This window comes from Schistocerca americana, chromosome 5 (genome assembly GCF_021461395.2).
Source record: "Schistocerca americana isolate TAMUIC-IGC-003095 chromosome 5, iqSchAmer2.1, whole genome shotgun sequence".
NCBI classification, from domain to species: domain Eukaryota; kingdom Metazoa; phylum Arthropoda; class Insecta; order Orthoptera; family Acrididae; genus Schistocerca; species Schistocerca americana.
In genome coordinates this window covers 349,623,369-349,650,678 of record NC_060123.1, presented here as the reverse complement: position 1 = coordinate 349,650,678, position 27,310 = coordinate 349,623,369, and the positions used below count along the sequence as shown (strand labels likewise).

The window sequence follows — 27,310 nt, the reverse complement described above, 5'->3', positions numbered from 1 at the left end:
GACATGTTATTTGGTCATAAGCGTGCCAAAGTGCAGTGCCTCGCCTCCTCACACAGCATTCTTCTATTGCACGTCACTGTATTTCGCTCTGTGGAATTGAAACGTGTATATTTTGTAATGGATGCCATCAAAGCATATTCTGGACAGTGGCAATTAAAATGTCCTGTGGTGCCTCTCCTGCTTACAGTCGGCCGGTTTGACATCCTGTCCCTCTTTTTTTTTTAAAAAAAAAAAAACTCTTCAGAAAATTTGCACTCTTTATTGCCTATCAGCTAACAACTTGCTGTTTTGTGTGACATAAAATTAAATATAGGATACATAAGCCCAGTAAAGACATGAGACAAGCAAGACAATACACATTTCTTCAATCCTTAGCTCCTAGAATTTTATTCTCTCTAATACTGCTACAGTTTTACATGGCGTGCTTTCCTTTCTGCGAAAGAATCTATTATCTTATCAAAGTTCGTCAAACGTTTTGCTACATGAAAAATCGAAAAGTCGTTGTCTAATACTGAAAAAGCTGTTAACACAATAGGACCCAAGACTGGTGTGGTTTCCCAATCTGATACCATCTATTTTGTCACTGCCTGCTAGATAAAACAAAATAGGCCTTTCTACTGCTACAATAATTGTACACACACCAAATAAACGATACTGTTTTAGCACAAACAGGTTTTTTTGTAATGACAGAATATAATTCACAAAGCACCAATATCAAATGCCTATTAGGCCTACTACAAGCAAAAAGCTTTACGTTAGGAAATAGTTTCGCACTTCACTCATACGCTCCAGTTTCTCAAGCACGAGATCCAAAAGTAGTAGTACGAAATTTTTATACAAACTTGGAATCGTCATATTGTTTCATAATTTGTGCGATGTCCCCGTTTCTTCTCCTTCCTCGTTCTAACAAACAGTCTTGTTATCACTAATTCTGTAACTATTCCTGCCAATGTCAAAGCTCATTCACAGGTTAACTTCACTAACTCTGCCAGAATCACCGGTTTAGTTCCCCACGGTTATTCCCCGGGTAGGCGTTGTTACACATTCGTACAACGCGATTTCCGTGCTTCTTTCAGAATATAACTTAAAGCGGCTGCTAGCCAGGGACTGTACAACTGGCCCTTACTAGTGTAGCGATCTGGCCAAAAAATTTCTGTCAAAATTTCAGTTTCTTGGATACACCAAGAAGGCAATACATAATCTTTCTTACCTGTTATTTGTTTATTTCGACTCCTGTAGTCTGAATCTATGGATTTCGCTAGTAATTATAACAACGCTCATCTTTCGCAAAGCCAATCAACCACACAATCAGACAGTGGTTGGCATTCATCCGTTCGGCATTAACTCCGTTCACCTCGTATAGCCCCTTTTGTCTACAGAAAAGTTTGTTTCTACATGCAACGAGGATTCCCCTGACAGAGACATCATGTACATTATGCACGCATTCACAGATCAACTTACAATTCATTCAGAAATCAACTTAGAATGTGTTCAATAATGTTCGAAAACCGACATGGATGTATTTCAAAGTCATATGAATAATCGATAGACTAACGTGCGCTGGATGCTAGTCGCTTTGTGAAACAAGGTTTCTCCCCTCAAGAATACGAATTTTCGCCCCCTCCCCCTCCTAGATCTGGGCCTGCTGCACATGCATGAATCTGGCAGCTTGGGCACTCCAGTAAAATTTTTCCCGGTATCATCTAACTGCTTGCTGTGACTGCTTACACAGCCAACAGCCACATTTCTGTAGCCAGAAGCGGGAGAAGGTATTACTCAACTGCGCATGCGCATGATCCCGCTCGTAACTGCTAAACCGAACCTAATGTAAACAATTGTGACGTCACGCTCATCGGAGGCAATTTGTTGTTACGAAGCATTGCATAGTCTTCCTAAAGCCTTTGACATATTTTGCTGTTGGCAGATGCTTGTATGAGCACTGTGTTTTTTTGCTGTATATTGCGCATTTCCTTTGCAATTTAAGTTTTATTTTCGTTTTTTCTCTCGTTCTTGTTTTATTGCTGCGGTATTATTCTGCAGTAGCAGGATACAGTAATATCCTTTGTTAGAGTATCGCTTCTTACCAGTCAAAATTACAAAAATTTAGCTGGAAAAAAAACAATGAAAAATTCCCGGGTTTTTCCAAGTTTTCTCCCAGATGAAAAAATTCCCGGGTTTTTCCCAGATCTCCCGGTTGTCCCGGGTCGTATACACTCTGACTTTCTTATGTTTAAAACTTTGGACGACTTTTACAGCTGTTTTCTGTGAGATAAGTACCCTCTTTTGCACAAGCATGCAGCCAAAGTTCTCTCAATGTTTAGTTCCACGCATATTTGTGAGTGCTTTTTCTCCCTTTTAAAGCTTGCTAAAACTAAGAACCGTTCACTGCTTGGCGATAAAAATTTGACTAATGCTTTGATGTTAGCAGTCTCCCGGAATATTGTACCAAACTTAGACAACATCATTTCCTTGAAAAAGAAAAACGTATAAAATACTAATTGTCTTGTTTAAAAATGTTGACTGTACGGATTACACGTCTTTTATAACCTTAATTCCATTTTTTAATAACTTTTCAAACTTTGTCAATTAAAATTAAACAGCAAACTAAGAATCCAATGTCTAAACTCTGAAAAATGATACAAAAAGCTGTAGCATGAAGTACAGCAAAAAATATTTACTTGTAAATACTAACAGTAGAGTTTCATTCTTACAATTACTAACAGTAAGAATGAAACTCTATATCCCTTAAGTAAAATTATTTCTAAAATAGAATATTTATGACACTAGTTCATTTAAGAAATTGATATATCTTTCAGAAGATGCCTACTGGACATATGATGTGTGTGCATGTGCAATACTACGTAATAGAATCAAACTGTGGGTCTGAAAACTACTAAGTTATCCTTTTGTTTCGGATATTGTTTTCTAAGGCTTTGCATAGTAATTATGCCACACAAACACTAATTGTTACCTAAACAGCAAATGGTTTGCTTGTTTTACCGCTCACTGTCCACTTTCCTCTGTTACTTTGTTTATGTTGGGCAGTTCAGCACAGAGCAGTGCTGTGTGGTCTCACTCGCTCCACAGCTATTTCTCCCACTCCTATGCCGGCACTAGCGAACAGAGTCACATACGGGATGCTGAATTACACTGCCTTGCGCCCACAAAGTGGCGCAATTCTTGGATGAGCCTGCTTTAAGGTGTTCAGCCATCTGGATGCATTACGAGTACACGATAGCTCTGGGAAAGCATTCATCCAAATGCTAACAAAGTTTTCAGTCTTGTTTACATGCCTTTCAAATATTCAGTGGCTCTACTATTTGGTGGGTTGTTACCTTTAGTCCTTAAATTATAAATATAAATAATAATACGTGTGGTATGAAGGCTTTCACGACCGGATGTTTTTTCTGGTAAACCTTGCGGGATGTAAGGTCGTGGTCCATGAAACTCTTCAGCTCCTAACGTTTCGTCCAGTGCTTCGCTGTGCTGAAATCCTCCCCACTCCGCCAAGAGTGTCTTTCCGCCGTCAACCTAACCTTCGTAACCTGTTAGTTCATCCCTATGAAATCCCCAAACCACCTTCCCTACCCTCTGGCTCCTATCCTTGTAACCGCCCCAGATGCAAAACCTGTCCCATGCACTCTCCCACCACCACCTACTCCAGTCCTGTAACCCGGAAGGTGTACACGATCAAAGGCAGAGCCACGTGTGAAAGCACCCACGTGATTTACCAACTGACCTGCCTACACTGTGATGCATTCTATGTGGGAATGACCAGCAACAAACTGTCCATTCTCATGAATGGACACAGGCAGACAGTGTTTGTTGGTAATGAGGATCACCCTGTGGCTAAACATGCCTTGGTGCACAGCCAGCACATCTTGGCACAGTGTTACACCATCCGGGTTATCTGGATACTTCCCACCAACGCCAACCTATCCGAACTCCAGAGATGGGAACTTGCCCTTCAGTATATCCTCTCTTCTCGTTATCCTCCAGGCCTCAATCTCCGCTAATTTCAAGTTGCCGCCACTCATACCTCACCTGTCTTTCAACAACTTCTTTGCCTCTACACTTCTGCCTCGTCTGACATCTCTACCCAAACTCTTTGTCTTTAAATATGTCTGCTTGTAACTGTATGTGTGGATGGATATGTGTGTGTGTGCGAGTGTATACCTGTCCTTTTTTCCCCCTAAGGTAAGTCTTTCCGCTCCCGGGGTTGGAATGACTCCTTACCCTCACCCTTAAAACCCACTTCCTTCCGTCTTTCCCTCTCCTTCCCTCTTTCCTGATGAGACAACAGTTTGTTGCGAAAGCTTGAATTTTGTGTGTATGTTTGTGTGTCTACGACCTGCCAGCGCTTTCGTTCGGTAAGTCACCTCATCTTTGTTTTTATATATAATTTTTCCCACGTGGAATGTTTCCCTCTATTATATATATATAGTCTGAGTTATTTATCCCGCTCCTATGCCGGCACTATATATATATATATATATATATATATATATATATATATATATATATATATATATATATATATATATATAAAAAAACAAAGATGATGTGACTTACCAAATGAAAGTGCTGGCAGGTCGACGGACACACAAACAAACACAAACATACACACAAAATTCAAGCTTTCGCAACAAACTGTTGCCTCAACAGGAAAGAGGGAAGGAGAGGGAAAGACGAAAGGATGTGGGTTTTAAGGGAGAGGGTAAGGAGTCATTCCAATCCCGGGAGCGGAAAGACTTACCTTAGGGGGAAAAAAAGGACGGGTATACACTCGCGCGCACACACACACATATCCATCCACACATATACAGACACAAGCAGACATAATGAACTGTTGTAATGCACTATTTCAGTTCCATATCTGGATAAAAAGATACTTGCCAAAATATGTTACAACCAAATTAAATTTAATGCAGGTGACTCCTCACATCTCACAAAAACATCTATACATACGTCACTAAACTACAGGTTCTCCTTACAACTCCTTGAAACGAAGTGTTAAGAAGCTGAGTGATTGATACAAATATAATTTACCGAGTTTTATGGTATGAATTCAATTGATTAAATATTTGTGCCTAAGGCTGCCCACGTGCAATACAGAGTAAGATCTTCACTTTGGAAATTCATCTCTACAATTTAGAAACAGCCTACTAAATTTGTGGAAGAAATAGAATTATGAAGATTTATAACAGACCGCTACGGTCAACTTTCACGATAACAAAGAGCTTGATTTTACAAAGACTGTTAAAACTGGCAACGGGAACACTGTGAAGTCAAGAACTTTGTTTAGAAATAATTTGCAGCTAATTTCTAGTTCCAAACATCAAACATCCATAGATATCAAGAGCAACTTTTAATATATCAAATAAGAACTCACCACATCCTGAATTAGCCTTCTGTTGCCAGACAGTAACCTATAAACAAAATGTACAATATCAGCTTATTTGAGGAACAAGTTATAGATCACAATAGCTCTGCTATTGATATTTTTATACATCCGTATCTTCATTCCCATACTCAATCAAATAACAGCACATAACTAGACAAGCTGGTTTCACACAACTACACTACAGGTTTCTGTACAACCCAAGTGCATTTCTCCACACAACACTTAATCAGTAAATACATATTTTACTGCATTAAAATATATTTTTTATTTGCCGATTCAGCTAATCCCATACTTAACTCTACTGGACAAACAAAACTACACAGAGGAACTAAACAATGTTTCACCATATAGCCAGAGAGAATGGGTACAACACACAAAAAATGAACAGATTAATCAACAAAACAAAACAAGCAAATTAAGAGAGAACAAGCGAAGGTTAAATTACCAGCTGCAACAAAAAGTTGAAAGTACATTCCCCCTGGCAGACACAAAACAATATCTCACCAAACATTCCAAATTAGTGCCACACTGAACAGAAATAAAACAAAGTACAAGTGAACACTGATAGTAATATAGAATCTTTCAATGCGTGTGGCAACATTGTGTTTGCTCAAATCTCATTTTTGTGTAAAAAGTGTATGGGAACAGGTGATAGTGAAGCATAAAAAGGCGTGGAAAAAATGTAAGTAATTACAAATGAAAAATAAAGTAATACTAAAGATGAAAAATGGGACAAAAACTTAAGTACAGGTCATACACAACAACTACTGTCGTAAAAGTACTTCAAAATTAAAAACCCTTCAGGCAAATTCTTGGGACTACTTCAGATATGACATGCTGTCAAACGATGTAAAAAGCATAAAACGAAGCCAACCTACGTAAATCCACTTTCAAATTACTGTACTTTAAGTGAGCTGTCAAAACAATATAAAAATCCATAAGTCATAGTTTTTAGTCATAAAATAGAAAAACAACAATAAGCTTTGTGTAATATTTTTACAGAAATATATTGATATCCACAGAAGGCAGAGTTCAAAAACTCAAATTTATTTATACTGTTGAAGACTCATGCGAACGCTTGCAAACAGAAATTCTGAAGCCAGATGTACGTAGAAAATAAACAGTTTAATTTCCTTTTTTTAAAATAATACATAGACATTAGGAACTTGGAACACGTAAAAACTTAAATAGGGGCTGGGGAGTGCATTCCATTCTTCATTCATTTGTTTTATTTTTGTCCTTGAGATTAACCCAAGCATGTATCAGTATATACTTTTTTACCTATGAATAAATCCTTGAGTGTACATCTACAGAGACAGTGTCGTATTGAAGAACTGCATTATGAAGATGCTATAAGAAATTCAAACATAATTTGGGAACAAGTATTTCAGAACTTAAATTCAGTTATTTACTTATCATATAGCTACATTAACCAAAACGGCCTTGCTGTGCTGGTACTGCGAACGGCTGAAAGCAAGGGGAAACTACAGCCGTAATTTTTCCCAAGGACATGCAGCTTTACTGTATGATTAAATGATGATGGCGTCCTCTTCGGTAAAATATTCCGGAGGTAAAATAGTCCCCCATTCGGATCTCCGGGCGGGGACTACTCAAGAGGACGTCGTTATCAGGAGAAAGAAAATTGGCATTCTACGGATCGGAGCGTGGAATGTCAGATCCCTTAAGCGGGCAGGTAGGTTAGAAAATTTAAAAAGGGAAATGGATAGGTTAAAGTTAGATATAGTGGGAATTAGTGAAGTTCGGTGGCAGGAGGAACAAGAATTTTGGTCAGGTGATTACAGGGTTATAAATACAAAATCAAATAGGGGTAATGCAGGAGTAGGTTTAATAATGAATAAAAAAATAGGAGTGCGGGTTAGCTACTACAAACAGCATAGTGAACCCATTATTGTGGCCAAGATAGACACAAAGCCCATGCCTACTACAGTAGTACAAGTTTATATGCCAACTAGCTCTGCAGATGTTGAAGAAATTGATGAAATGTATGACGAGATAAAAGAAATTATTCAGGTAGTGAAGGGAGACGAAAATTTAATAGTCATGGGTGACTGGAATTCGTCAGTAGGAAAAGGGAGAGAAGGAAACATAGTAGGTGAATATGGATTGGGGGGAAGAAATGAAAGAGGAAGCCGCCTTGTAGAATTTTGCACAGAGCATAACTTAATTATAGTTAACACTTGGTTCAAGAATCATGAAAGAAGGTTGTATACCTGCAAGAATCCTGGAGATACTAAAAGGTATCAGATAGATTACATAATGGTAAGACAGAGATTTAGGAATCAGGTTTTAAATTGTAAGACATTTCCAGGGGCAGATGTGGATTCTGACCACAATCTATTGGTTATGAACTGTAGATTGAAACTGAAGAAACTGCAAAAAGGCGGGAATTTAAGGAGATGGGATCTGGATAAGCTGAAAGAACCAGAGGTTGTAGAGAGTTTCAGGGAGAGCATAAGGGAACAATTGACAGGAATGGGGGAAAGAAATACAGTAGAAGAAGAATGGGTAGCTTTGAGGGATGAAGTAGTGAAAGCAGTAGAGGATCAAGTAGGTAAAAAGACGAGGGCTAATAGAAATCCTTGGGTAACAGAAGAAATATTGAATTTAATTGACGAAAGGAGAAAATATAAAAATGCAGTAAATGAAGCAGGCAAAAAGGAATACAAACGTCTCAAAAGTGAGATCAACAGGAAGTGCAAAATGGCTAAGCAGGGATGGCTAGAGGACAAATGTAAGGATGTAGAGGCTTATCTCACTAGGGGTAAGACAGATACTGCCTACAGGAAAATTAAAGAGACCTTTGGAGAGAAGAGAACCACTTGTATGAATATCAAGAGCTCAGATGGCAAACCAGTTCTAAGCAAAGAAGGGAAGGCAGAAAGGTGGAAGGAGTATATAGAGGGTTTATACAAGGGCGATGTACTTGAGGACAATATTATGGAAATGGAAGAGGATGTAGATGAAGAAGAAATGGGAGATAAGATACTGCGTGAAGAGTTTGACAGAGCACTGAAAGACCTGAGTCGAAACAAGGCCCCGGGAGTAGACAACATTCCATTAGAACTACTGATGGCCTTGGGAGAGCCAGTCATGACAAAACTCTACCATCTGGTGAGCAAGACGTATGAGACAGGCGAAATACCCACACACTTCAAGAAGAATATAATAATTTCAATCCCAAAGAAAGCAGGTGTTGACAGATGTGAAAATTACCGAACTATCAGTTTAATAAGTCACAGCTGCAAAGTACTAACGCGAATTCTTTACAGACGAATGGAAAAACTGGTAGAAGCGGACCTCGGGGAAGATCAGTTTGGATTCTGTAGAAATGTTGGAACACGTGAGGCAATACTAACCTTACGACTTATCTTAGAAGAAAGATTAAGAAAAGGCAAACCTACTTTTCTAGCATTTGTAGACTTAGAGAAAGCTTTTGACAACGTTAACTGGAATACTCTCTTTCAAATTCTGAAGGTGACAGGGGTAAAATACAGGGAGCGAATGGCTATTTACAATTTGTACAGAAACCAGATGGCAGTTATAAGACTCGAGGGACATGAAAGGGAAGCAGTGGTTGGGAAGGGAGTGAGACAGGGTTGTAGCCTCTCCCCGATGTTATTCAATCTGTATATTGAGCAAGCAGTAAAGGAAACAAAAGAAAAATTCGGAGTAGGTATTTAAATTCATGGAGAAGAAGTAAAAACTTTGAGGTTCGCCGATGACATTGTAATTCTGTCAGAGACAGCAAAGGACTTAGAAGAGCAGTTGAACGGAATGGGCAGTGTCTTGAAAGGAGGATATAAGATGAACATCAACAAAAGCAAAACGCGGATAATGGAATGTAGTCAAATTAAATCTGGTGATGCTGAGGGGATTAGATTAGGAAATGAGACACTTAAAGTAGTAAAGGAGTTTTGCTATTTAGGGAGTAAAATAACTGATGATGGTCGAAGTAGAGAGGGTATAAAATGTAGACTGGCAATGGCAAGTAAATCGTTTCTGAAGAAGAGAAGTTTGTTTACATCGAGTATAGATTTAAGTGTCAGGAAGTCGTTTCTGAAAGTATTTGTATGGAGTGTAGCCATGTATGGAAGTGAAACATGGACGATAACCAGTTTGGACAAGAAGAGAATAGAAGCTTTCGAAATGTGGTGCTACAGAAGAATGCTGAAGATAAGGTGGGTAGATCACGTAACTAATGAGGAGGTATTGAATAGGATTGGGGAGAAGAGAAGTTTGTGGCACAACTTGACTAGAAGAAGGGATCAGTTGGTAGGACATGTTTTGAGGCATCAAGGGATCACAAATTTAGCATTGGAGGGCAGCGTGGAGGGTAAAAATCGTAGAGGGAGACCAAGAGATCAATACACTAAGCAGATTCAGAAGGATGTAGGTTACAGTAGGTACTGGGAGATGAAGAAGCTTGCACAGGATAGAGTAGCATGGAGAGCTGCATCAAACCAGTCTCAGGACTGAAGACCACAACAACAACAACAACAACAAAGCTACATCACAAAACAAATAATACTACTACAGTTATCTCAAACTACAATCTACTATCCAGGCCACGAATATGACCTATTGACCCGTCATCACCAAGAACTCTGTTGGATCACCAGGGAAAGCTCTCTGAGGACATTCTTGATTTACATGGTGACAGCCTGTTTTTCAGTGCCACAGTCTCAACTTGGTAAAGTTATTTTCTTACACTTGTGCAAAGAGTAGGTACAGCTTCCAGTGTTGGCTCTCATTCAGTTAAGAACCGACCAGATTTTATATGGCAATTCCATCCATTCCATTCATTAATCTCCATGGTGTGTCATATAGATTTTCCAGAGAAGGTTGTCTCGAGTTTTAATTTTCTTAATATATGTTGTTTGTAACTGAGTGTTCTATCAAGTGTGACCCCTAGATTATGTTTGAGCAACCTTCCTTCAAGGTGCAGACTGAGCTTTTTGCCGGCCACCTTACTGTTAAGGTGAAATGTTGAGACTTCTGTTGCTTACAGCCATATGTTTAATTTTTAATTACCCCGCACGTCCACTGGATGGTGATAAACAAGCAGCAAAATACTTGCAACCAGACAATCCTTGAGATATCCTGGTAAATGTTACAACACAATCAGAGCATGACCGAGTCGACAAATGGTTCTTCTGAGGGCTATCCCTCTGGAAAGCTAGGACACTGAAAGAGTCTGCCAGTTGAATACTGAAAGCATTAGCGGAGCAAAATGCCAAGTGCTACATAAGATCTTAGTTGACAACACAATAACGATCTCAAAACTATAGTACAAATACAGATTTCTAAATTACGCCATACCCACACCCTGCCATCGGATCGTCACACTGTGTACCATGATTTACCACTCCACACAACATTTTTCCACTAATCAATTGTCCAATGTTTGTGCTCCGTACACCAAGTGAGGTGTCATTTGGTATTTACCAACATGATGTGTGGCTTATGAGCACCCACTCAACCATGAAATCCATGCTTCCTTACTTCCTGCCTAACTGTCATAGTACTTGCAGTGGATCCTGATGCAGTCTGGAAACCCTCTGTGGTGGTCTGGATAGACGTCTGCCTATTACAAATGGCTCTGAGCGCTATGGGACTTAACATCTCAGGTCATCAGTACCCTAGAACTTAGAACTACTTAAACCTAACTAACCTAAGGACATCACACACAGCCATGCCCGAAGCAGGATTCAAACCTGCGACCGTAGCGGTCCCGCGGTTACAGACTGAAGCGCCTAGAACCACTCAGCCACAACGGCCGGTGCCTATTACACATTACGACCCTCTTCAACTGTCGGCTGTCTCTGTCAGTCAACAGACGATGTAGGCCTGTACACTTTTGTGCTGTATGTGTCTGTTCACATTTCCACTTCACTATCACATCAGAAACAGTGTACAAAACATTGTACAAAATCTGACAGCCCTAAATTGCTTTAAAATGCCAAATGACCATAGACAAATAAGATGCATTCGTCATGCAGTAAGTCACAAACAATGACTATGAAAATTGATAAATGTTCAGTTTCTCGCCTTAAATAACTATCACAAAACATTAAAGATAATAGTCAGTTGGTTTTATTAAACTGAAAAATAACTGAAGACAACTGAGCACAGAATAATCATGGCAGCAAACATACTTTTTATCTTTGTACGTATTTTACATAAATCACAGATATAAACATTGAAATTGCACTCTCAACACCCTCCTCAATTCAGTGACTTTACATTTAACATCAACAAAAATTCAGATAAAGCCAACAAGCTTCTCCAAGCGATGAATCTAGGAGCCGATAAACCTTTGGTAAAGATGTCTGCAATCTGGTTCTCTGAATGTACATTCTCGACGTTGATTATTTTGCAGTGGTGCAGCTGATGGGCAAAATTATATTAACATTATTGTTCCTCAACTGACAGTTTTCCCATTTCTTCAGTAACCATACACACAATCGATTATCCTCAAATATACGAACGAGTGGCTGGAGTGGAATTTGAATGACACCCAGCAAGTATTTAAGCCAGAAAAAAAATATATATATTTAAAAACAAAGATGATGTGACTTACCATACGAAAGCGCTGGCAGGTCGATAGAAACACAAAATGTGTCTGTTTGTGTTTCTATCGACCTGCCAGCACTTTCGTATGGTAAGTCAAATCATCTTTGTTTTTAAATTCTATAAATGATAGCGGGTGGACATACGATGAATTCTGCCGAGTTAATATTGTTAAAAAAATGTGTATTCCAATTGTACATTAAAAGATGTAAATGAAAACTGATCGAGATAGAAAAGTTTATTCGTACATTAGTGAGGACCATACCCAACTTCATAATTCCACAATGCGCCGAGAATCCTGAATCAAGAGGATCGAAGCAGACAAGAATAACTTATGTGAGCAGAAGAGGGGCAATTCGGAATCAGTATTGTCATACCAAGCTCTGTGCACAGTGGCAGTAACAAGTAAAAGAAGTACGTAAAGTTAAATGCTGAATATATCCATTAAATATTGAGGGTATGTTGATATTAATGCTAGTTAAAGTTAACTCAGGGTATGTGTACCTTCCAATTTCTTTCAATTATTCTTTCAAAATTTCCCTTTTAATTATTCAGGCAGCAAATTTTAATATCACATTTCAGACCCCCCCCCCCCCCCCCCCTGCCCCATCCCGCCACTATTCACGGAGCTAAATATTTTGCCTCTAGAAGACAAAGCAAAACTAGTCTGTCTCTTCATTGCCCAACAGACAGTATTTCCAAACAACTAACAGACAACCTGAGGTAAATCTTGCATATTCCTTTTTATTCCAGTTTGTATCAGTGTAGGCTAGAAGAGCTTCTTGATCCCATTTTCGATAACGTAGTTTCATGTTGATGGTTCCTTTGATGTATCTCAAAACTCTTTTCAAGCATACTCAGAGTTCTTCCAATGGACTGTTTTGGTATCTGCTTAAGAAATTGACTACAGCACACAAATCAGGCCTTGTTGCTGTCATTGCATACATCAAGCATCCAATCAACCCTCTGCATGACTTGTCAATTCTTTATCCTTTCTTAATTTCCAGTTTAACATCCATAGGTGTTTTGACTGGGTTACAATCTTGCATGTTGAATCACTGTAGCAAACTTCAAATATGATGTTTGGCTCAGATACATTTCTTCTTTGTTGCTTAAATCTCGATTCCCAAGTATGATTGCGGCTCTCCTAGTTCCCTTATTGTTAACTTCTTCTTTAGCTTAAATTCCACTCTGTCCATTTGCTCTTTATTATTTTCTGCCATCAGAATGTCTTCAACAAAGACCACAATGTAAATGACAACCTCCTATAAAATCATATAGTAAACACATTTATCTGCTTCTGATTGAGCGAATCTTACAGAGGTAAGAAACATATGAATAGAATGATTCCACACTAGTGGTGCTTGCTTGAAGCTGTATAAAGACTTCTGTAACCTGCAAACCAAACCAGTTGAGCCTTTCTTCAGTTCTTCCGGAATAATATGTATATTTCCTCCTCGAGTTATCCATGAAGAGAAGTACTGGCAACATCTAGTTGTTCCACAATCAGCCCTTGTTGGACTGCAATAACTAGCATTATTCTAATAGTTGCAAGCCAAGTCACTGGTGCATACACTTCCTTGTAGTCAAATCCTTTTGTCTGTTATAGACTCAGTTTCATCCAGTATAGCTTTATATCAGTATTCCTGATCTTCACGAATTGCAATTTCCTTGTAACTTTTCAGTACATCATTGACAAATGATGCAGCATTCAGTGCAAGAACATCATAGTCATCTAAATATTTAGGTTTCCTCTTACTGTTCTAATGTCAACCAGCATCACTTTCAGTTTATTCTTCATCACTGGTCAATTCTGGTATGGGAATTCTTTCATTACCTCCCTCACTTGATTTAACAACGTTTTCGGTGAACGCTCCTTCATTAACGTCTTTCTGTTTCCTCTCTGACGATTCCTGTACGGATTCTGGAACCCAGCCCTCAACTGTCAAACCTTCCTTCATATAAAACAATGTTCCTTCCTGTGACAATTTTTCCTTCCTCTGGACACCAAAGTAGCCAGTGAAGTAGCACTTCAAGGATTTGTTGTCATACTTCCCTGTTCTCAACCCCTTTGACCAGTACATAAGCAACACATCCACAAACTCTCAGCTTACTCAAGTTAGGTTTCTTGTTGTGCCACAAAGCCGCAGAAACCTTTTCTTTCAAAGCCGCAGTAGGACTTCCGTTTAGCAGGTATACAGCAGTGTGAACAGTTTCTGACCTGGTCTTACTCAATTTACACCAAAGTGTCAACAAGAGAGCTTTCTCAATAAGAGTTCTGTTCATTTGCTCCACGACGCCATTTTGCTGAGAATATCTGATTGTGAACTCAAACTGTATTTCTTGTCCTTCAAAAAATTGCTTCAACCCATTCGACATGTTTTCACAACCATTGTCACTCTGCCATCTGCTGATCTTCAAGTTGAAATGAGCTGAAGCCATGGTGCAAAACATCTTCAGATAGCAAGTTACCTCTGACTTCGATTCCAGGGCACAGGCCGCTGGGAAACGTGTAAAGTCATCGATAAATGTGAGAACATACTTCTTCCTGTTGAACAATTCTGGTGAGACTGGCCCACACAGGTCAATATGGACCCACTCAAGAGGTCTGATGGCATGTTTCCTAGTGTGATTGTATGGCGGCTGTGATTATTTTCCTTAACACAATCTGAGCATCGTTCTGCAGGGATTGTTGCAGTGCGCAACTCCATAACATCAACTTGTGACTGAAGGCATTTAAGCTATCGTAACTCAAATAGCCTAACTTGCAGTGCAACAGTTTCACATTAGTTTTAGTTGAAGCACCTGCAAGGCATTACGTTGCAAAAAATTTACAACATTTAGCTGAGATTAATTCCTATTTGCACTGGAAATGTTTTCTTTTCCATTTCTAATTAAACCTTCAAGTTTTTCAAACAAGATACTAAAACCATTCATTTCCAATTTTCTAAATGAAAGCAAATTATAATTAAGATCAGGCACAGATAATACATCTCTGATCAATATCTGAATTTCCTTTCCTCTTACAACACTAGTGACTTTAATTTCCCCTTTTTACTTTAGCCTCAAGAAAAATGCCTGATTTAGCTACTTTAACTTTTCATCGGTTGATCAAATTTCTTTAAATTAGTGAGAGAAATCTTACTGTTAATCTAGTGTACCGTTGCTCCAGAGCCCAAGAAACAATCTGTGTTGTTCACTAGTTGACCTTCACTTGATGCTGCAAAATAAAAACTATCTTCCTCCTTGACATTAGCCACGACCACTGAATTTCTGATTCCCGAGTTCTTGTTTGGTAACTTAACTCTGCAGTTAGCCCTTTTGCAACCAGGCTTTCCACAATGACGGTAAGTATAAAGCTGAAAGGCTTCCCTGAAGTTCCCTGCTGATTTATTGTTTTACTGATGTCTGCTCAACCTTTTTTCTGATACTGTTAAGTCTGAAAAGCTGTACGAGGCAGTATATCTTCATTTTTGTTTTTTGTCGATGATGTCCTTCCATTTCAATTCTTCTTCCGTAGCCAATTTTTCACGAGCCTCAGTGTCAAGTCTTTCATTGACAGCATTTCGACTGCAGTGACTGCTATGTTGTATTCTGTAGGCATAGTTAAAAAGGAGATGGCATATGATGTAGGCTTCTTCGACAGTAGCTCCAGTCAAATGTAAATCTCAAATCAATTTATCAAACTTAAGAAAGTGATTAACTAGTATATCATTTATTGCATCAAAATTCATAGTTAGCAACTGTTTTCTCAACGGAAGTTGACTAGCAATTCCTTTTCTCTCAAATGTATTGCACAGAGATTTCCATAATACAAAAGAGGTTATCTTATCTTTCGTACATTCCAAGTGACTGTCGGCAATGTGTTGAATAAGATGAGACTTGCATTTCCAATCTTGTTTAGCCAATTCAGACACTCATGTTCCCCTTGCAACACTGTGGATATCTGCCTCTCCGTCCACAAATTCCACCTTTGTGAGATAATTCGCTTGCACAAACGGTAAAAGTTCCAGTTCATCAATTGTTGAAATTTGTCCCATCAAATAAAGGAATACGATATATTTCCACTTCAGTTGCGATCTCAAAAAAACTTTACGTGAGCATTCATCTGTGGTCATGTATTTTACTACAAATACCGGCCCACAACCTGATAAATTTACAGTTTCTCGCCCTTGGCTACAGTGTGAAGATAGCACAAAAGACAAAACAGAAACACGAGATTAAGTGTAACTAGAAAAGTAGCTATCCTCTTGTTTAAATAACATTTTCAAATAAGTCAGAAAGACTTTTTCACAGAAATCCAACTGTTCATTCAAAAGAGGTGACATTATTCTTGCAGTGCCAAAAAATGCAACTGTTCTAAAATATTCAGAAGTAATACTTTAGAAGTGGTGTGCATAATTTCAAGATTATTCGTGATATTCCCTGAATGTTTACTATTCGTAAGGTGGTGTTTAAAAACTGTTTTATCACGTGACACACCAGACACATATTCCTTGAAACGTATTTAAAAGTTACAATCAGTCAGGTCAAAATATATTTTCCATGGTCACTGCAGGTTAATGTATTACTCCTGATATACAGTAAAGTGTAGAGAAGCATATTTGTGGTTGAAAAGATGAAGTTATTTAAAGAATAGGATAGCTGCTTTTCTAGTTACACTTCATCTCATGTTTTTATTTTGTCTTTTATGAAATCTCCACAGCAAAGTCAATTTTCACTTCTTAATGGTAAAATGACAATGAATCTTACAAAAGTACTTGGTTATTTTAGAGGTGATTATCTCTTCTACATAAAAGATGCATATTTATTAAAATTTATCACCATATCAATGATGGTTAGCTTTTTATTCCATATTCATAAATTTCTTAATGCAATTTTATACATGGACATTACATTTTGAGAAAAATTTTTTTACTGGTTTCCAATTTTGGTTTCAGCTTAGTTTTAGTCAATTGGTCTTTTCATTGCAAACATCAACCAAAGTCTTGCTGTTGACTACAAAATTTTGGCACACTGGAGCCACTTCTGTTAGCAACGCCATTATCTTTCAACTTTGGCAGTGAGTATCAACCACTGCTGTCAAGGCAGCACACAGCATCCTTGAATACATTTTTGACAACGGACGACCACTTCAACCATGATATCCTCAAGGAAACGGTGTCCTTAGGCACGCTTATCAATGCCACGAGTTGGCTCTCATATACCACGAAGCTTCTAATGTTCCATATTATGTTGAAATATTTTTAACAAACAAATTACACTAATGTGAACATTGGTGTATTTAATACAGAATTATTTTTACATCCTATTCAATTACAAATATATAATATTACTTAAAAGCAGTTGCTATGGAAACATCGCCTTCATAATGCAAACTATTGTTCCCAATGGTGTTCTGAGTTACAGTTTAACCTGTAACGTTGACTTCATATTTAATGTTTATAAAACTGGTTTTAATACATACAATATTCATGGGATGTTAAAATTCCTATATTTTTACGAATCCCGATACATTCGTAAAAATGTAGGTTCAAATCTTAACATACAACACGTAAATTGCTTCTCATTGGTTGACATGGATGTGATGTGGCTTATGCACACCCTCTTTCACTCTATTTAACCCATGGTTGTTTAACCATCAGCAGTAGCTTTGTGACTGGGGTCAGCACAGCTGTTCCAGTAATCATCATCAGCAGCAGCAGCAGCTGGATGGGTAATGATACATCATTTTAACCCATATTTTTTTCAGGTTTTCTGACTTCCCTAGGTAAATCGGCACTTTTAATTTTTATCTTTACAGTGTACTACCTGAAGATGGTCAACTACTAGTGATTGAAACCGGTCATATTTTTAATAAATGACTGTGCAATTGAGACTGTTTTTACCATTTTTACTTAACTGAGTGATCACTGTTTAATCCCAATAATGTTGTATAGTTCTTCCCTATCTTCATGCATCTGCCACATCAGTTTTTCCAGCATTTCTGTAACATTCCCCTACAAGTCAAACAAACCTGTCAACGTTTGTAAACAAAGACAAGTCAATACAACTTTAATCACCACCTAAAAAATTAGGTTACATAACTAATTTCTTGTTTGTTTGGAGGTACATGTCTGTAGTCCTTGGTACACAGCTATGTCGCTTCATCACAGCACCTATCTGAGTAACTAAACCCAAATGGTGCATTAAATTGATGTGGAGATGGTATGCGCCATTTTGTTTTAGCTCCTCTTGCAACTTGCTATGGTACAACGGAGAACAAATTTCAGTGTGTACCTGGAATGTAGATATATACTTGCAAAGGTACAAAAAAAATTGATTACGTAACTTTCCAACTTTTAGGGAGTGGTGATTAAAATTTTATGACTGCCACTCAATATCATATTATTCTGTTTAGTAAAGGATCCACATCTGTGATATTCTAGGATGGGTTGCACCTTTGTAGGCTGACAGCATTTTACCACTGTCCTACAAGTGAACAGAAGTGCTCCATGTGCTTTACCAACAATCGAGCCTATGGGATCACTGGATGTTGCATCCATACTAATGATTACACCCAGATATTTGTGTAAGTTAAATTACTTTGGACTAATTAATATTGTAGTTGTAGTACGTAACCTTTGTACATTTTGTGAAGATAACATATTTACATGTCTGGACATTTAAAGCAAGTTGTCAATCTTTGGACCACTCTAACATTTTATCAACATCTAACTGGTTATTTGTGCAGCTGTATTCAAGTATCACTTCATAATAGAAAACTTCATCATCTACCAGAAAGTCTGGAGGTCATATTAATATGTCCGCCATGTTATTAATATATAACATAGAAAGCAAGAGTCCCAATACACTCCCTCAGGACACACCTGGAATTACTTGTACATCAGTCTATGACTATCCATCAAAGGTAATTAGCCACATCCTCCCTACCAAAAAATCCTCAAGCAGTCACAAAGTTTGCTTAATACCCTATAAGATCAAACTTTCAATAACATGCGTAGGTGTAGTGATGAGTCAGATGCTTCTACCTGACTGCTTAGATTTATGACTTTCGATGAAATTTAAGAAAATCACAATTTTGGTTTTGCATCACCAAAGTTCTCGGAATCAATGTTGTTTGACATGCAGGAAGTCGTTCTCTTTGAGATATCTCATAATGTTTGAGTTTGAATATATTCTAAGATTTTACAACAGATTGATGTCAATAATACTGGATGATAGATTTGTGGCTCATTTCTGTTATCTTTCTTGTAGATGCACATCATCTGTGCTTTCTTCTTGTTCAGTTTTAGAAGTTTCTTAAGGCCACAGTCATTAATATTTATATCACTGATCTTTGCAGAGGTGCAGTACTCCAGTATCTTCCTTTGTAAAGGAACATCTGAAATTTGAATTCAGCATTTCTACTTTTGCTTTGTTGTTCTCAATTTCAGTTCCTGTATCTTTCATGACTATTTGGCATCTCTGTATGTGAAGTGTGAAGTTTTGTTTTACACATCTTATGCAGTCTGGTGATGCTGAGGGAATTAGATTAGGAAATGAGACACTTAAAGTAGTAAAGGAGCTTTGCTATTTGGGGAGCAAAATAAATTATGATGGTCGAAGTAGAGAGAATATAAAATGTAGACTGGCAATGGCAAGGAAAGCGTTTCTGAAGAAGAGAAATTTGTTAAAATCGAGTATAGATTTAAGTGTCAGGAAGTCATTTCTGAAAGTATTTGTATGGAGTGTAGCCATGTATGGAAGTGAAACATGGACGATAAATAGTTTGGACAAGAAGAGAATAGAAGCTTTCGAAATGTGGTGCTACAGAAGAATGCTAAAAATTAGAAGAGTAGATCACATAACTAATGAGGAGGTATTGTATAGAATTGGAGAGAAGAGGAGCTTGTGGCACAACTTGACTAGATGAAGGGATCAGTTGGTAGGACATGTTCTGAGACATCGAGGGATCACCAATTTAGTATTGGAGGGCAGTGTGGAGGGTAAAAATCGTAGAGGGAGACCAAGAGATGAATACACTAAGCAGATTCAGAAGGATGTAGGTTGCAGTAAGTACTGGGAGATGAAGAAGCTTGCACAGGATACAGTAGCATGGAGAGCTGCATCAAACCAGTCTCAGGACTGAAGACAGCAACAACAACAACATGCAGTAGCCATTATTTCTTTAGAAGTTTCTTTACAATTACTGTACGTCATGGATGGTCCCTCCCACCATGAACTGTCCTACTAGACACATACATATCAAATGCTCGGTCAACTGTTCTTCTAAACTTGAGCCAGTTCCTCAGCATATTTGCATCCAGAGCTAAATGTATCAAGTTACTCCTTGAGATACTCTCTTTCCACCTAGTTTACTGAACGCAGAGTCACGCAAGGAGATTTCAAATGGTCGAACTACTCTCACGATCCCAGCAGCAAATAGTCAAATCCTTGGAATGGCAATAGAAAAAAGGAATTCATGTTAATGGAAAATAACCAACCCGTATTTGTTTTGACGATGACATGATACTGTTTGCATCTAGTGCATAAAAAAATTTGGCAAGAAATGGAAGACATGAAAGTAACCTGGAAATAAATTACAAGGAGACTAAAAGATTTTTCAATCAACATACTGAAAAGAAATTAGTACAAATCAAAAATTATGTCACAGAACCAATTGATGAGTTTTTTGTTGTTAAATTAGTAAAAGCCAAACAAATGGACAGTAAAAAAGATATAAACAAAAGAGTGGAGTGCTCTTGGTAAACTAAATATAGTTTACAAAACCATATCATGGACTTATAATGCAAAACCCATTCGAAAACTAAGAGCTGCTCAGTGAGCAATTGAGAAATACGTATTGGGTATTATTAGGCGAATGGAGGGTAGATGGAACAAGGAAGTTCTTCATTGGATTCCAAGCAGTAGAAAAAGACAGATACAATCAAAGATGGGTAGATGATGTGCAAGAGTGATACAGATATGTACAGCAGAATACAATAATGCATGGAAAAGTCTAGATGAGATCTTTATCCAGCAATGGATGTCAAATGGTTGTTGTTGTTGGTGGTGGTGGTGGTGCTTACTACTTGTTACAATGTTGCTATTTCTACGATTAAGTACTGGAAATGGTGTGTGTCATCAGTTAAGTTTAACTTTTTAACTTTGTGGGTTGCATACCAAAACATGTTTAATTCTTAATATTACATATTGTTAAAAAGTAGAGAAAATTTGTTTCTCCAGACATTTTTATTCAAGTTAGTGAAAGAAAACTTGTTTTACAACATATTTTTATATCTTTGCTATTTTTCTACATACTAGGCATAGAAATCTGAACATTTGTTGTAGCACTTCTCTATGCCTTCAGCATACTTGCATGCTGCAAAGTTGCTGAACAAGGCACTAACATCGTGTTTCAGTTTGTTGTCATTTCCACAGCATTTTTTCACAAAAAAAGAAGTTTGACTATGGGAAACACATGGAGATCACTCAGGGCCAAATCCAGTCTATAAAGCAGATGTTCAAAAACTTTCCACTTAAACTGCTACAGAAAATTCTTCATCAATTCAGCAGAATGCAGGCAAGCATGTCATGAAGAAGCACAAAGTCACTAGACAACAATTCATGATGTCTGCTTTGAATGGCATGGTGTAGTCTGGGAAGAGTCCGACAGTAGACCACTACGTTTATGGAGTCCCCTCCTCTAGGCATAAAGTCAATGAGTAGGAAGCCATTTCAATCCCAGAACACTGTGGCTATAACTTTTTGGTACCCAGAATTTGTTCAGCTCTTTTTTCTTTCCTTTTGTTGTGGATTGTGAATTATGCCATTCAACTCACTGGCCCTTTCTTCCTGGACTTTTAGGCAAAACACAAGTTTATTCACCAGAAAAACAGTAGTTCGAAAACTCCTAGCGATTATTGTTGTATCGAGCGATAAATGTCAGTGCAGTTCTCATTTGTTTCTTGTGTTGATAAGTAAAAAGTATGAGAACCCACCTGGCATACATTTTTCAGAAGCACAAATCACCACTAACCACCAATAATGAACTGATCATGAAACTTCAGGCAATAACAAGCTCAATTCATCAATAATGAAATGCCTGTCTTGTTTAACTTTTTTCCCCCCCTCAGATTTTGATTCGAGTTTGTCAGTCATAGCTGAAGACTAGACTGATTATTCATCATGAATATTCATTAGTCCTGATCATTCATCATGAATAGTCATTAGCCCTGATCATTCATCATGAATAGTCATTAGTCCGCTACTGCCATTAAAAATGGTACACCGTTTTCCAACTATTGCTTCATTCATCACATTCCAAAAACTTCAGTTATATGTCTGTAAATTTTGATAGGGCGGTTGTTTTTGCATTCAAAAATACTCTATGAAGCACACACTTTATGGGATCATTAATTTTCTCACACTTATTAACAGTAAAGGACCATTCCTGTTCACTATTAGCATCATACTGATAGCAACGATGACATAGAGGCAAAGGTGGAAGGAGAACAGCGTAGCTTGTCAGATCAAAACATTCTTTACTTCTCTTTTACAATGACCCTTATAAAGTAAATGAAGCTTTTAATGAAATGTATTACTTACTGATAATCCCTTGAGTATGTGAAACCCACAAACGGCAAATGGTTTCCTGCAAAAGTTTTTGGCGTAGCGAAATTTTCTTCTGGACTTTCATCTTTATCTACATCATCAAAATTACTTGTATCATCATCACCCATTAGTTCTGGAACAACTGGTGGAACACCTGCAGAAATATTTAATAGCTGCTTAAGTGAAGGAAAAACTGCATGTACAGCCATAACATGTACAGCCATAAATATCAGCATTTTTGCTACGCATATCTTTTTACAGTATTCTGTACAACATTTACTAACATCTTTATTAATGCCATCCAGAACTGTGATAAGGAAAGTTAACTTTCAGAATCATTCATTGTCAAAAAGGTGGAGGGCACTATTATAAAAATAACAACAAGACAATGACATGCTGAATCTTAGAATTTCTGTTGAAGAGGCATATGATATTTCTGTAAAGCACATATTGTAAGCAAGGCCAGCATTGCAGGGTGGGTGCTCCAAAAGTTTCCAGCAGAAATGTGAAACTTATCCTTTGTATTGACAGAAAACATAGATGCACATTGTCATGGACAAAGATTATGCCAAATCTTGCAAACAGTTTGCAATATCAGAGTTTTCTGTGAGAGTTGTGTTAATGATAGAATCCATCAACCTGAGTGCTAATTGTCAATAATTAGACTGCAAGCTTTGGTACACATGTTGGACGATTTAATTCAAATGGTTCAAATGGCTCTGAGCACTATGGTACTTAACATCTGAGGTCATCAGTCGCCTAGATGAAGAACTGCTTAAACCTAACTAACCTAAGGACATCACACACATCCATGCCCGAGGCAGGATTCGAACCTGCGACCATAGCGGTTGCACGGCTCCAGACTGAAGCACCTAGAACCGCTCGGCCACACCGGCCAGCGGACAATTTAATAAGTCTGAATAATAGACCTGCCATTCCTCTCTTTATCATGCACATTTGTACAGAGACTATTAATACCTCAATAATACTACCTAATGTTTCTTTTATTCTAATATCAATGATTAATGAAAACCACCACAGATCTATTATATTACACTTTTTCTTCTTTCTTTCTTTTTTTCTTTTTTAAGATCATCACGTTGCTGAGCTTTGTCACTATATTGATGCAAGTGGTCTTGCTGTGTCCTAAGAATGAAAGCTGTTTAATAACAGAGCTACAGCAGTTTTTGTTAATCAATGATATTAGTGTCAATCAGCTATGATGCTCAACATGGTCAGCAGTATCTTCTTGATCGTTACTGTAGACCCATAAACTATAAATAAGTTCTGATGAATCTGAGCAGCTCTATATCCTTTTCCACATAAAAGTCAGTTTACAGCACACAATTAGCAACTAATATGAGTAATAATTTTCGAAGCCAAAACCAGTCAATTGAGTAGTGCACGAAAACAATTACTTCTGTTGCTTTGTATGAAATCACTACATTGTGTTGCCTTCACAAAACTTTGTTCTGAGCTGCCAACACTTAAATAAAGGCAGTGGTCCTTCCTTTTACAATATACTTAATACTTTTTCTGTCCAAATAAGAAAATTATACTACTACTTTCAGTGTCTCATTCTGTTGTCCAATTCCCTTATCATCATCTGATTTGATTCAACTACATTCCATTATCTTTGTTTTACTTTTGTTGATATCCACTATGTAACTTCTTTTCAAAAATCTTTCCATTCTATTAATTGACCTTCCAAGTCCTTTGCCATCTCTGACAAAAATAGTGTATGAACAGCTTGATTTTTTTATTTCTTCTCCCTGAACTTTTATACATTTCCCAAATTTATTACTTTCCGTTACTACTTAAAAAATATTTCCCATACAGCTGCAACCTCTGAAAATCTTAACTTTGCAATATCTTCTCCTTCCATGATTGAAATTGTGAACCACCTGGGCATGTAAAGTCTTGGTCACTCCTGAGCTATGTCACTTCCCAGAAATGTCAGTCACTGTCCCTCTCCATAGGTAGACGCCTCCTGAAAGCCATCTGGTATCATGTGGCAGAACTGTTAATAGTGCACTTATGGTCCAATCCTTATCTGCATATTTCAGCCTTCTCTTTCAACTAAACTTTCATGTAATCCTCCTCTCCAAAATGTAGCTAACACTACACATCTCCTCTGAATCACTTCATCTCCCAGCATATACATTTCTTAGGATGTGCAAGCCAAACAAGCTCAGTGGGGGATACATACAATCTAACCTCAAACTCGAACCTTTAATCACATTGAACTCTGCCAAAAGAAGGTAGGCTGAATTCATGTTTATTGAAATAAGTATACAGAGTCAGAAGTGCTTAACTGGTGTTGTCTACAAGCCAAAACTCAGCTCAATGACTGCCTTTCAGGGTCAATATGAACACACCATCGTAATGGGAGACACAAACACAGAATTGTTGACACACCCCTCCATAATAAATCTAAGAAGGCTGTTTACTTCCAACAACTTGCACATTCTTCCTTTATAGTCCCAACAGCATACGGCACATAGTATTTAGATGTACCCATAACAAAACAAAGATTGACAAAGGAAGAGATATAGGTCAAACTTGAGCTCCAGGCTTCTCAGCATGTGACGTAATATTCCTGGTCTACTTCCCGCAGCCCCTGAAGTTCACATTACATCATGTAACTTGTAGAAACATCAAACGTAAGGATCATGATGCTCCCGACAGAAAACTAGTAGCATCAAATAATCAGAGCCCATAGCTATTGGCAAAAATCCATCAAATCATTGTTCTCTACGACAAATATGCTCCTGTATGTACATTCTATGTAAGAAAAACTTCTGCTCCCTAGCTGACAACTGATTACATCAAATGACAGACAGCAACACTGCTGCTCATAGACATTTCAAGGCAAATCCAAAACCCGAATGTTACAACAAAAATGTAAAACTGTGAGACTGCGTAAAGCAATGAGTTTGCAATGTCAAAATCAGACAAATTTCTTAATATGTGTACAGCGATATAACACCCACAACTCTGCAGAAGAATCCCCGTAGCTTGGGTGTTGTGAAGGCAAAATCAGAAACTGCTTTCAGGCCTTAGCTGATGGACTGAATGAATTTTTCTCAGCATCAGTCAGCCACCTGCAGCAAAGGACTATCTCCCACAAGAAGTCCCAGACTAAATAACTAACCACAAAATTTTCCACCTAAAACACATAACAATAAATACAAATAGAAAAGCAGTAATGAGAATTTGTACCGTTGTGATGGGCAATGTTGGTATCAGGATAATCGTAATCAAGAATGTTTCCAATAGCTTAGTGTTGTCTTAGCAGATGCATTTAATTTTTCTCTCACGACTGTAACATCTCCAACTCCATGGAAAGGACTCATAGTCTGACCTATCTTAAGACCAAAAACTCACAGTAGCCTTGGGATTACCAACCAATCAACACATTACCCATCACATCCAAAGCTCAGGAATACATTTTAATAACTAAATCACTGAACACTTAGGCAAATTCAACTTATTACAATAAATATCAGTTAGCCTTTTGTAAATGTCATAGTACAAACAGTGCATTATGGTGAATGATGACCACAACTCTCCCTCCTCTCCTCCCTGATCCACAGCCACCCAATGCTGCGTCTGTTGGCAGTCTAGTCCCTGCATGCTTCGCCACAGAGCATTGTTCTCTCTCCCAGTCCCCTCCCTTTACTGATATCCCTTCCCCACCCTCTCTAGTTTGCTACTTGTGTTCTACGTGGCATTTGCATTCCGGACCAAGCTGCCAGTGATGGAGGTCATGTGTGCATGAGGTGTGCTTGCTTCTGTGAATGAATATGTGTGTGTGTTCGACCTTTCTACACAAAGTGATCTTCCCCGAGATGGGCTTGTACCAGTTGTTCCATTCTTTTGTATATAGTTTGTGTTAGTATTTTACAACCACAACATATTAAACTGACAGATCAGTATACACCAGTCAGCATCTGCCATCTTTGGTATTGGTGTTCTCACATTTTTCTTAAATTCTGGGGTGCTTTTCCTTCTCATATGTCCTGTAAACCAGATGGAACAGTTTTGTCATGGCTGATTCTCTCAAGGATCATAATCATTCAGACAGAATGTTGTCTACCCAAAGTGTCTTGCCCCAACATATAACATTTCATGTGTCTGAGAAATTATTCTTGCAGTATCTCAGCGCACATCACACTTTCATCCACTTCCTCCTCTCTTTCCATAATAACGGTACGATTTATTTTTCCTTGAACAGCCCCTCTATATACCCCTTCCACTTCCCAGTTTCTGCTTCTCTATTTAGAATAGACTTGCCACTCGAGCTCTTAGTGCACGTTTAATTGCTTCTCTCTTCTCCAAGGGTTTCTTTAATTTTCCTAAACACAGCACCTACCTTTCCTACAGTCATTCATATCTAAAAATCTTTGCATTCGTTCTGTAGCTATTTCTTTATTCCCAGCTTGCACTTCCTGTCAATACCGCTTTCTGGAGATTTATATTTAATTTTGGGTATTTCATTTGCTGCATTTTTTTTTCCTTTTTTTATTCACCAGTCACATTTCATATCTTCTAAGTAATCCAAGGATTTCTGCTGAACATTGTCTTTTGCTCAGTTTCTTCTCTAGTGCCTACATCTCAAAGTTACTCATTTCACTAGCACTGAATTCCTCTCCCCTTCTTCAATCAGTCAATCCCTATGCTCTCTTTGAAGCTGTCAACCATTTTGGTTGTTTCAAA

At 38.0% G+C, this 27,310-nt stretch overlaps 1 protein-coding gene across 2 annotated transcripts in view; it reads right to left on the bottom strand.

Moving 5' to 3' along the window:
• Positions 1–27,310, bottom strand: part of LOC124615439 (rho-associated protein kinase 2) — a 209,116-nt gene that overhangs the window by 140,635 nt on the left and 41,171 nt on the right. For both annotated transcript variants that reach the window (XM_047143326.1, XM_047143327.1), the window contains exons 11-12: positions 22,586–22,745; positions 5,393–5,429 (exon numbers count right to left, since the gene is read on the bottom strand). In XM_047143326.1, coding sequence (XP_046999282.1) covers positions 5,393–5,429; positions 22,586–22,745 — 197 coding nt within the window. The remainder of the gene's footprint in view (positions 1–5,392; positions 5,430–22,585; positions 22,746–27,310) is intronic.